The sequence below is a fragment of the Ptiloglossa arizonensis genome, chromosome 3, assembly GCF_051014685.1.
Source record: "Ptiloglossa arizonensis isolate GNS036 chromosome 3, iyPtiAriz1_principal, whole genome shotgun sequence".
Lineage (NCBI taxonomy): Eukaryota > Metazoa > Arthropoda > Insecta > Hymenoptera > Colletidae > Ptiloglossa > Ptiloglossa arizonensis.
This window is the reverse complement of record NC_135050.1, coordinates 12,722,170-12,735,232: the sequence shown is the minus strand read 5'-3', so window position 1 is coordinate 12,735,232 and position 13,063 is coordinate 12,722,170. Positions and strand designations below refer to the sequence as shown.

Below are 13,063 nucleotides of genomic sequence, written 5' to 3'. Positions count from 1 at the left end.
TGAAAATTCATTTGTTCGAGAATAGACAAAAATCACGAAAGACCGAACTTTGACGCTCTGTATTTGTTTTTTGAAGAAATTCGAAATCTGTAAAATCGTGACTCGCATCCCTCTTGATTTCACAGGAACTACACCATGCGTGCAACATCAAAATTCCCGATCTCGACTACGAAAGGTATTATCGGTTTGGCGCGTAATGCTCGCGCGATAAATACTCTCTGACAGCGCTTTCTAGTTGTCAAACTTTGTCAAAGTTTACGCATTTATGAAATCGGCCATTTCGCGCACAACGGGTCAACATCGTCCCTTACTTAAAATTTCAAATAAATTTAAGAGAACTGATTTGCGTACAATCGGCTTCACCTGTAATATTTTATTTTCCATCGACATCCTCTTCCTTTTCTCGTTGGAAAATAAATATCAATTCTTTCTGTGCGATTTCGTTCAGCCGGACTCTCGAAATATTGAAATCGATAAAAAGTTTCCCCACGGTGCGCAGAAACAACATTCGATTGCAAACCACTCGATTCTTTTGACTCTCAGCGGTGGTTCGTTCAAAGACGTTATAAATATTCATCGTGGAATTAAATGTTCGAATTGTTCGTAACGGAAGAGAGATACTTCAGCTACTGCAAGGAATTCAATTAAGCGGGGGATTATTTAATCGTTCGAACTCGAATTCCCGATGCACGAGAGTAAAACAGATTTTACAATTAGTCGCTCACAATCGCTGCTACATTAAAATTTCAGTGTCAGCCGATGGTTTGCAAGTCTAACGCGAATTTGAATTTATCAATAATCTCTTATGTACCGGAGATTAAAAAAATTTTCATGTAAAATCGTACGCGCGAAGAATGGATTAACGAGCGAATCGATATCTCGGTCTTGTATCGTTGATGTATTAATTTTTACATATACATCAAATTAAATTGGTACTTATTCACAGATAAGATTTCTACTTTTTCTCCTAACTGTCAATCTTCGACTTGTGTAAATTTACCTAATACCTTATATTTATCGACTTATTCTCTTGTCTGTTTCTCATTATAACGAATTGTTTCTTTTTATAAAATATTATCGAAGAAGACCGAAAAGTTACGGTCGGAACCTTTCTATTTTTCATCTAAATACGTATATCGTACTTGTACCGATCGTATTGATTATTTTTTTTTATTCGTCTACACGACGAGCAATTACGTTGGTGTTTTCACCGTACAGAAGTAGAGCACTGCATCGGAAAGAAAAAGTATTTTTCACTCGAGCAATAATTCGTTCCCAGAGGCGTTCAATTTTTGTTTTAGAGTAAAAATGCGATCTCGATGAAAGTTCCTCAGCTCCGGTGCCAGAAAAGAAGGGACCGATTTAATTTTTCACCGTCGAAGAAGTTTCGCTGCAACTGAAATAAATCATACTGTTCCGCGCAGCATCCGAAAGATACGCCGGGCAAAGAAATATCTCTCATTTTCTTTACCGCGGGATCAAACGTCGAAAAAACTCGTGTCAATTTTCATTTCGATGTTCAAAAAATTCCCGCGATAATTACAGTGCTTGAAAAATGTTTAGCAATTGTGCACCGTCGTACGTGGAAGATCCGTAACGTGAAAATAATTATCCTACACGGTGTTCGCTAGTCAGCAGTGTATTCGTGTACGAAATGTTTGAAAAGATCCATCAATTTTGTCTATCGCTGGTAAAAACGTAAAATGTTGATCCATGCAAATTCGTGTGTATCATTTCACAATATTTGACGTCAAATATCGGTGATTGTATAAATATTTTTTCGTTGCACGGTTATCGAATACATCGTGCAAATAATTTCAAGCGATCGAGGAGAAAGGAAGAGAAAAAGATACGAATGTTTAGAAAACACATTTTGATCGGTTTCTGTCGAAAAGTTTCTTTTTATTCTAATTCTTGCGTGTCGCGTGCACCGATCGTACGATTCTTCTTCGTTGACAAGTCACGTTGAAACTGTAAAAAACTTCTCCACGAGGAAAGTGGAATATACGGTTCGGAGGAAATATTGCTCGGCGGATGTAATATAAAAGCTTCGATGGCAGAGATCGCACGTTCCGCGCGAGGAAAAATTATTGGAGAGGATTTGGGAGGCGTTGAGGTCGTGATGGCTAGTTAGCTTCGCGGTATGGATAAAATAAGCGATCATGGGAACAGGTTGTGATATCGCTGCAGGCTGTTCGCACACTTTAACGAATGATCTCTCCGGCTTTGCTAGGACTTCACGCAATGACGAATTTTTCTTTGCAAATCACTTCCTTTCGTTTCATCCTGGTTTCTACGCTTGCTCGAACGAACGTCTAATCATAGTGAATCGCGGCAAGAGAAACAACACGACGGGAAAATTTTCATTTCACAAAAGGGACAAAACAAAATCCAACGAAGATCGGAGTAACACTTGAAACACAATGAAAGTAGGAAATTCATGGAAAATTTTATGCTTGAGATGGTAAGATCATTTTACAGTATCTTTATTTCAATTTTATTTACAATAAACGAACTACGGCACGAGAAAATTAAAATTTCTGTTAGTTAATAAAATTGAGGTAAAGAAAATTTCGTGCAGTATGTAAAATACGTTTCAATTACACGGTACCTCTTTCGAGGTAGTTTTACATCGTTATTAATATCCATTGTTTTTGCTTTAAATTGTAGTCAAGAATTTGATATGCACGCTAATTAATGGAAAATATACATGGTATGTCAGGCCTCTTCAACATGAAATTTCTAAATAACGGAAGGCATCGTAAGAATGTATTGAATTTCTCAGAGGTATTCATGTGGTACACCTTATATAACATAATAGAAACATATATTAGTATACAGAAACACATATTTTCAAGATACTTCAGCCTTCTTGAAATTGTATATAAAATGGCCAATAACCTTCGTCGTTGTTGACGCGACTCAGAATAATGAATAATAATAAGTATCATTTAAACAGTTTTGAAATCGGGATTCGAAACAAAAATATTCCTTCTTGCACGAATTTGAATAAAGTACGTCCTCTCGTCTTTAGAAAAATACGATACACGAATTTATTCTATTGTTGAAAACAATCGTAATACAAACGTAATAATTAATTCGTATCGACGCATATTATCCTCGTTTTGAATTTCAGAACGTAAATCTGTCGTCAGACGAATCTCAATTGCGTGAACGTATTTCTTTCGACAATCAAGAAAAACGAGAGACGGTACACTTTAATAATCGATTATTATCAACCGAATGCGTTCCTAATTATTTTCTAACCACGAAATGCTTTTAAAATAATAATCAAAACCACAGTTCCATTCTTTAACCATTGAGCATTTATTTAAATATGTACAACGTTTTTGATCTTTAGTGTGGAACTTCTTCAATGAATCAACGTGTATCTATATTTGTAAAGTTATAAATTACAACAATCTTCAGCGATCGTAATATTATCCCTACCAATTGTCTAATTGTTTCCATTTTATTCCGTATAGAATGTATTTTTTCACCGTAGACGATTCATGGCAAGGATCGAAAACATTAGACACATATAGGTATTGAAATGAATGCTGAATGGCTAAATAGTGGAACTGTGGTTTTGAATGTTATGAGATTCTATTTCGCCTCGAATTAAAGTGGACGTATCTCCGATAAAAACACGTGTGATTATAACGATTCTCATATTCCAGGCTGTCTCGCCTGTCTAGAATTTGAACACGCACTCGAAAATACGATGCACAGGTCTTGCACAATTGGGTCGAGCTCCAACCGCGCGCGATATTGGAGAACATGAATATTAAAGGAGAACTTTGAAGATTCTTGATTAAAGTCAACAGCGCGTGACTGATTTCTTCGCGTTTATATCGGTTTTCTATGAAAATGCGAATACAACGGGGCCTTGAACGGAGACAGTTATTTTCATTTCGCTACGAATGCAGAAACCGGCGATTATTCTTTAAGAATATTTTCACTTCGTTTGACATTAGGATGTCATTTGACGTAGGATATTAAAATAAGAAACCGTACGGAATGGAAATAGTAACACGAACGTAGGAGGGGTCGTTTCTCGCATAAAAATAAATCGAACATTTTGAATGGAATGTTTTTCGTAGGAGAGGAAATTCATTTCGAAAATACATCGAGTACGTGTGTATCGTAAGGAGTAAGAGAGATCGGTTCTGAAAGTAACTACGAATCGTATTGGATCAGACGTTTTAGTGGGGTCTGCCAGTAATAATAAACAAAAATTACTGAACACTGTCCACGTTCTCCTTACACGTTTACAATGCCCCCGACATTGATTTTTCTTACTGTCTACAATACTCGACCATTTGTGTGAATTTTCATTGCTTGAACGTAATGCTTGGAGAAAAGTATATTTTAGATTTTATATATAAAATAACTGAAATTTTTTCGAATTATTCGAAGTCGTCGAACATACCTCGTATGCGTACATACAGAACGCTGCATTTATTTATTCTCGAAACATTAACGAAGATTAAACACGTGAACTCGAATTTGATTGTTTGAACAAATGCCTATATGTAATGGTAATGCAAACAACGTTGGTGCGAAATGATTTGAGTCGGGGTAATTAAATAATTGAAAGGATAAATCGAAATTTTTCGATCTATATGAATTATTTAAGTATTCTTTCATTTCGAGTATTTTTTATTTATTTTCAAATCGCTGTAAATATTGAATATGTACTTATCGGTAAAGTGTAGGGAGTTTCCGTTCTAGTTCGAGACTTGTCCGTGTTTCTCGAATACAGTGTGCTACGTTACCAACATGCGCTTTTTAGAGTCGGCAATGCAGTTCTGCTCTAGAGAAATTTGATCCGATTAAAAAAAAAAACTGCGAAACAACATTTTACGCAAACTTTGATTAGTGCAAATTAAAGATAATTTTGTAAAAATTGTTAGATCGATATCATTTTATTTCTTTACGTATTCAGTTACTAACTATAATGATAAAAAATTGAAAGATTGAAAAGGTAGAAAATAATTCGGGTAAATTTTGATATATCGTCAATGTTGGAATCGTACGCTATAAATTTTCTTAATGTTCTAGGTGAAAAGCAAGCTGTGCAAAGTTTTTCTAGCAATGTTAAAGAAAATTCAAGTTTGAGAAAAGTAACAATTGCTTACACTTTCGAACAGTTACTTATTGTTGCTAACAGTAGGACCAATCCAATTATATACTTATTGGTACCGGTACATATAGATTTCCAAGCATCATCTTGAGTTATCGAACAGATATTGAAGTAAATTGTCATTGGTATTCGTAAGATGCACTTGACATTTCTTATAATTTGGGTGCTTTTCAAACATCAAGTATCATTCAGATCTCGACAAGGTTACAATGTAACTAGTTTCTTATGAATTATTAGAATTTATTCTTCATCAATATCAGCTTTTGTTATTCAAAGTAGATCTCGTGAGACCCTTTGTACCAGAGGAACACGATAGCGAAAGAAGTGGCACAACCTCGTGAATTTCTACGCAATGCAAATATCATATGTTCTAACATTAATAGATTTTGAAGACGTCTTGAATGCAGATAGTTAAACTCTACTTCACTTTCTAGAGGTTTATGGCTATGTCAGGTGCTGACTAGGGCCTTGACATACATCATCTATCCCCATGAGCAAGCATTAGCGATTTGCAGTCACGCAATCATTGAATGGCAGATGACATTATTTAGAAAATTCAATTACGACGAAGTTGTCTCTGAGTGCAACGAAATGTGTAAATATACGTTTACGAAATTTTTGCGTTAATTTTATACATTTAAAGGGTTTAAGTTTTAATAAGGTAAACATCGATAGTCTGCGAAGCTTCGATAAAATTTGCAGAATTATCAAGGGCTGCGGGGTTAAAAAAAAAAAATGGAGAATCGTTAATGTACATAATCATTGGAATATTTTTAATTGTGCGTGTACAGTACATTTCTACACTGTTCTTCGTTTTTCACTTTTCTCATGAAAATGTACACGCGATGTTTAACCTTCTATCTAGATAAAAATCGTTATTGCATTATTTCGCATAGTCTCTACGTTTCCACATGTGCGAGCTTGTTTTTCACTCTCAATCGGCGGCGTCTATCGAATTTACCATTAACTTACACGAAGCTCTTACACACAAATGAACTAAATAGACAATGTTACGGACTAATGGTCCAAAGTATGTTACACTATCTTTCTTCGTGCCTATCGATCGTATTTGGTAACTAATTCCCCAATTGCATTTCCTACTTTGGTGCGGCGCCTGAGAGACGCTTAATTGTTCTTCGAACAGGCACGAACTCCTTCTATCTTGGGAAACTTATTTCTCTAATTAACGATTTTGTTTTGTACGCTGACACAGTTAGAAGCTTGCGAAAGTTTCGTCTTTACCTAGTAATCGTTGATTTCGTTTGAAAGTTTCGTAATTTAATATCGTTAACTGGTTGTTATGATATTATCGGTTGAAAAGACGATACATTTCGAAGCGATATGTCCAATAAACGATCGATTCAAAAATACGAAGTGTTTCGTTTTTATAAAAAGATAGTGTTTCACAATCTCAAGTTTGTTTTTGTAAAAGACGAGTTATGAGCTTATATATTAAATACGACCGTGTTGAATTTTCAAGGTATTAAGGGTTACGTATTAAATACAATTTTACAAGTTAACATATTCTTCAAACGATTACTTCTCAGATATGTATTTATTAGAAATTTTTTTGTTCTCTCTTGTTCGATCTATCGCACGAAAGTTTCGATAAATTTCAAAATATTCCAGGAATCATCGAAGCTTAAATAACACAGTTAATATGTATCGGATAATCGAAAGTTAGTTAACGATTATTGAACTCTTCGGACAAACGCGATTAGTATACGGATAAAATTATTATCCACTTCATTGACGATCGTTTAAATACGAATTACCCAAAGTAACGATCCTCTTAACTTAACCCCCTATTTTATTCTCGGTAAAATTCACCCTGAGAAAGTAAAAACTACATTCTCCTAAATAGTTGAAAAATTCAGCTAGCAAAATTTTCCCCCAATCGGTTTCAAATTCCAAGTTTCAATTATTCGATATATTTCGAGGGGAACAAAAAGTCGAAGGATATCTCTTTGCAGAAACCACCGTCGTTCTTTTTTTTTTTTTTTTTTAATTGCGGCGTTAAATCTCCGTTATTTTCTTAAAAAGTATATAAACGGGGATACGGATCGCTCTGAACTTTATCGTTGCTCTCGTTGACATATCGACAACGTCGGGGACGTCGAGGAAGTTTCCAGTATGCTGAAGTTCCGAGCGTCAGGGCAACGAAAGTGCAGTTACACGGTGAGCATCTTAAGCGCCGGAGTGGTGCTTAATGAGTAAATTTCAACGAAGCAAAGTCATTTCTCTCGCGTGCCTTTCAGACACTCTACAGGCATAAATCAGACGAGTATAGTTGTCTCAGTGGAAAGAAATGTACAACGAGATAAGCATTTCTGCGATAGACGCCCATCGGAGCTACCGTGAGCCGTGATCTTTCGAAAAAGTGTCCCGGTGTTTCATCGCAATTGCAATTAGCTTAATTGGTGTTCTGGTCTTGATACCGGCGCGTGTCTCGTTGTTATCGTTCATTCGAGCTATCGATGTTCGTGCCATGGATCATTGATCGTTAACCACAATCGGTCGATTTATTACTTTGGCCGATAGTCTGAACGAAAGGACACTTCTAAAGAAAATACAGTGTAACGTTCGAGATAATGGAACACCCTGACATCGATAAATCATTTAAACGATTTTTCGTTGGTCAGTTTATCGATTGAGAAAAGAAACGCGTGGTCTTGATAGCGTTTAACCGATAGCTCTGCTAATGATGTTGAGGTGCTCCGTTATCTCGAATGTTTCACGTTATTTTCTGCAAAAGTATCCTCTCATTATGACCATCGACCAAAGTAATAGATCGATCAATAATAGTTGGTAACCGATGATCCATGATACCTACATTGATACGTTAAATGGATGATAAAAAGAGAACACGTGCCAATGGCTCGTTAGATGTTTAATTAAGCTAATTGTAATGCCGACGAAACGTCAGAACAAACAATATCAAACGCAAGAACCAGAGCCGTAAAAGTTTTAAATACACCATTGTACACTTTTGTTATTGCGGATTTAATATAGAATTACCAAGGATTAAGAAACATTGTATGAATTATGCAGTAATCTGTACATACAGTAGTACTATACATAGCATTTCAAACTATAGATACAAGTTCCATTTCACTGGATAATAGAGTTCGTCGAATGAATAAAAAAATCGTAATAAAATGTTCAAAGATTATTCGTTACGAAGAAATACGAATTTTTAATTTCCATACATACACTACTGTACTTTCTGCATTGTTGAATGGCTAACGCGACGAGAATTTACGGTGTAAACAATTAATGCGTTACCTCGGGCTAGATAATCGTTATATGTGCCACTTCTGGCTCTGTCTTATTACGACCCTGATTACCACTGTCTTTGAAATACGAATTGTAAATAGTGTCAGCAATTAGCCACGTGACAAAGACTAATGTAAATCGAATTTCGTTAGAAAGTCTCTAAGCGCATTTAAATTTTATACGAGACACGAAGTAATATTTGTTACGAGTTCTGTGTGATTAATCTGAAACACTTCGGTAATTGCTTCGGAGTTTACTTCATCGTACAATGTTATCGTATTAGTGTGCTTAATTGTACACAAAATGCGAGCTACAATCGATCACACATTTGACAGAAGCGATTAAACTTTTGTTGCGTTGCATGCTTTTACATTAATAACCGAGGTACACGGTTTACAAATTTCATCGTAATTAAGGAACAAATCTAAATTTTCGTTGCAGGTTAATCCGGGCAGTAAGGCGGCTCAGCAGGGAGTGAGAGAGGGTGATTTAATTAGCAGCATTAATGGTAGGAGTACCCGGGACCTAACGAATAGCGAGGCACATGCACTTTTACGAAATGCCGGGGAGCACTTAAAGCTTGGTCTGAATCAGTAAGTTATTTTACACACGTGTATTTTTTACGAAAAACTATATATCTTGTAATTTAGAACGTCCCATTATTTATTTTCTAAACGTTCATTATATTCGTAGAAAAATACGTTGAAACAATTGAGAAACTCTTCGGAGAGATTGCATTTTTATTTTTGTATCCTTTTCATTACGTATGATAATTAGCGTTGATAAAAATTAATAGATATTTGTGATATTCAAGCAATTCGATATGAAAAATCGAATGAAAACACAGTGAGGAGAATCGATATGTAAAATCTCATTGTTAGACACGGTATTATACGTATTAGTGAAACTATTTCATCTCGGCTAATTGAAACTCAAAGAGTCTCTGAATTGATTATACTCATTGTCAGTTAGTGTGATAGTGCGTTATGAATAACGAAGTAAATGGTAAACTTTTTAAATTTAACGCGAGGTACTGAAATAATAGTGAAATGGTACTGAAAAAGTGTCATTGTTTTTGTTCCAGGGAAAATATTGGCTCTCCAAAGAGACGAATTTACAAGAGCAGTCTGCAGGAAAATACTACCACCGAAATCCTTAGTGAGTTGTGCGCGTACTCGTTACTTTAATTATTCCAAATGTATACTGTATGGACGATTCTTTTAAAATAATTGAAAGCTTGTTTTCTGACAATATGATACTTCGCTTAAAAATTGAAGAGATTTGTATCATTATCAAGATTTGGTGCAAAATATAACAAATACAGTAAAGTATTCCTTAATTTGAAAATTCATCAAGGGTTCTGAATCTGTTTTAAAATGAAATATTTGAAATTGAAATAAGAATTGAAATTTAGATCAAAGTCTGCGCAACAATGTTATTGTATTATTAAGGATTGTATTAATGCGAATACAGAAATTTTTAAATATTTTTATGGAAAGACGAAAGGTTTTTCTCGTTCATTGAAATGTTATACTATTTTATTTCTGAAAATTCTTGCATAAATTGAATTTATTTAAATTATTGTGCATTAATGTGCCATTAGCATTATGTTTACTTTTTTACGAGTTTCGTATTAAATTAAAACAATGGATTTTCTTCATTTTACAGAGACAACGACAACGAAAAGTACGAGTGCATCGAATACGCGGATTATAACGACAGACTCGAAGAAGAACGAAACTAGTGAGTATCATTGATTTTATAATATAATTTTATTGCATTTATCGACAAGGTCGACGGATAGAGTGCATAGATACGATCTGTTCACTGTAATACTATTACCAATAATATTAAGTAATAAGTGTACAATATACGTACTATTTTTTAATTAAATGTTATTTGCGTATAAATAAAATAATGTTAACCTACAAAGAGAAAAGAAATATTTTTCCTTTTTTCTTTGTTAATATTTATCATTATCGAAAGTTATCAGTGTCAATAGTGGAGATAAGGTAATGCGGTTGTCGTATTCGTAAACAATGAATCAATTCATTTAATATTTGAGTTTCATCGATAAGTTGCTTTCTTTTTGTTTGTATTTATCACGTAGTGTTCATAGTTTCCCTCTAAGTTAACAATGGACTCTAAAAGTAGTACCGACTCATTGTTCTTTTCTCTTGTTTTTTCTTTTAACTGATATGATGTATTACACACAAATTACTCAGAATATTTCAAAATACGTGGGACAATCTATTTTCGAAAAATCGATTTTCAAGAGAAATCACTTTTTGCACCGTCAATATTGGGACACCATGTATTACGCGTTGTTAATGAAATATTATTTCCACCTTTTTCTAAAATATTCCTAGGACGTGTTTTTGCATTGTCTGCAAGGACTAGAAGCAATTTGTTCACATTTAAAGGGTACAATACACCTGTTGGTTAATTGAGCATGTGGCACGCAATGGTTTATCTGGCAATCAAACAGCTATAAATCACTGCGTACATAAATAGGTGCATGGTAAATATACCAGGAAAAAATCAATTAACGTAGTGCTTGCTCGTGAAGTTATAAACAATAAGAATTGGAATAACAAATTCCAATACTACTATTAGGTAGAGAATGTAACAGATTTAAAAGAAATTTCAACTTATTGTATCACATCTTTCCAACATTTCCAGCAATTAACGAATAATATGGTTGTATATATTTCTATACTTACTTTGCAAATACTGCTTTTTAAATCTGTCTGAAAGTAACATATAAATATACTATCTAACGGCAAACCATTAAACAACAATTTCTGTTACCGTTTCTCCTGTTGACGTAACCTAATGCCTGCACAATGGCTACGTAATCTCTCAGAGAATATTTTTCATTCGTGTCATGTTTTCTGTTACGTTACAACGAACGAGAAAAAGAAAGCATAATAAGTTAATGTTCCGTTTCTAAGCGTTAACTATCATCCCACTCCCTGTGTCCTTGTTTCGGTTCGGTCGACGAGGATCATTCACGATTAATGGCAATTTCCTCGATTGATCACACGCGCTACAGTCTCGACTTATCTCACGATCTAGAAGGCAACGTCACGAACAATTTCACGTCATCTACCGTGAAACTTAATACCGCCAACCGTCGTCCAGGTGTACAAGGGTTTCGTCGTAGCCGAATTGATTCGGTGTCGCAAATGGGGCCCCGATGATTCGTAATCGGGACAATAGGTATTAAATCAACGCGTTGACAAACCGTCGCGAAATAAGTCTCCACTGTACTCTTTATCTTTCTCTTTGGTCTACATGGCGTGCTCTTTTCTGCAAATTGGTATGCCGTCACGCGACGATGGGCAGACGAGCAACGTGTACCCACGGTTCACTTATGCCCCGCAAACGCTCGCGTTCGAAAGACCAACACACCTGCTTTGTCACACAAACAACAACAACAACTTACACACACACACGCGATGCACCTGCTACCACAGTCACGCGTTTCATTTGTGTTTCTTCGACGATGCCGCACCCTCGTTCGTCCAGAAGACGCCCTAGAAGGTGACCCTCTTCTTCCTTTTCGAACCTCCATGTGATCCACCTTTCTGTCAGTGCTTACAGACACTCTGCCCAGTGTGCCGGTAAAACTGTCTCGTTTCGTTGTTTATGGTTCAGGGTTAAAACAACGCGTCGTCGATCGTCGGTTCGATCAACGAAACACGAAATCGCGCGTAAAATTGTCCATTTTTCGTGGGAAAGTTACAAGCTGTTGCAACGTGGACTTTGTTCGCGGAAAAAATAGTGGTACCGTTAGTGATGAAATCTTACAAACACGTGTCGGTGATAGTAAACATAGCTATGGACTCGGTGATATTGTGTATTTTTAATCAACGATCGAACACGCAGATCGAAGTTACGATTCAAACTGTACAAAGTTGGAACAACGATTGTCCGGTTTAAAAAATATTAAATCGCGTAATAAGTGCGCACGGATTGTTCGCTGGAACGTTGTTTCGTTCCGTTATTTTACGTAAACAATTTTTAGTCGACAATTTGTTACAAATCGGTTCTGTAATCTCTTTTCCACGTCAATAACGATCGTGCTTCTTTCTCTGATTTAATTTCGGGTAATATTTTTTCTACGATCTTCTTTTTTAAGGAGAACACTTCGAGAACACTATTTTTAGCTTTGTATATCGAAGTAAAATAATTTTTACACGATTATTGTCAATTGAAGTTAGAAATACTTTAAGAAAATAATAATGTGGTAATAGATACGTTTACAAGAAAACGTCAATAAATACGAAGTCACAGATATACAATACTAATGTTTATAAAAAATCGTTCTTATCGTTACGTTAATACTTTCTTTCGTACACATACGAGTGTATGTTGATATTTGATTGCTATAAAATTATACAAAGACTGACTGACGTACAACAAAGTTCCAGATTTAACCACATCATTTTTATCTCTGTTAAAGTCTCTCACCTCGTGTTATTTACCGATTATTGCGTCTAAGATTGTTCGAATTATGGTAAATAGGTCAAGTCGGTAGAAGCCATTTTTTATCATCGATAAAAATCGGATCTAAAAATGTGCGACTGCTTTGCTGGTCTTGCAACGGAGCACAAATAATCATGCGTTGGATCTATA

The 13,063-nt window shown here is 35.4% G+C and overlaps 1 protein-coding gene across 1 annotated transcript in view; it reads left to right on the top strand.

Annotated features, from left to right (window-relative positions):
- Cap (Cbl-associated protein) overlaps positions 1-13,063 on the top strand; it is a 160,622-nt gene that overhangs the window by 53,267 nt on the left and 94,292 nt on the right. The window contains exons 2-4 of the mRNA XM_076306627.1: positions 8,864-9,015; positions 9,507-9,580; positions 10,091-10,165. Of these exons, the coding sequence (XP_076162742.1) occupies positions 8,864-9,015; positions 9,507-9,580; positions 10,091-10,165 (301 nt within the window). The remainder of the gene's footprint in view (positions 1-8,863; positions 9,016-9,506; positions 9,581-10,090; positions 10,166-13,063) is intronic.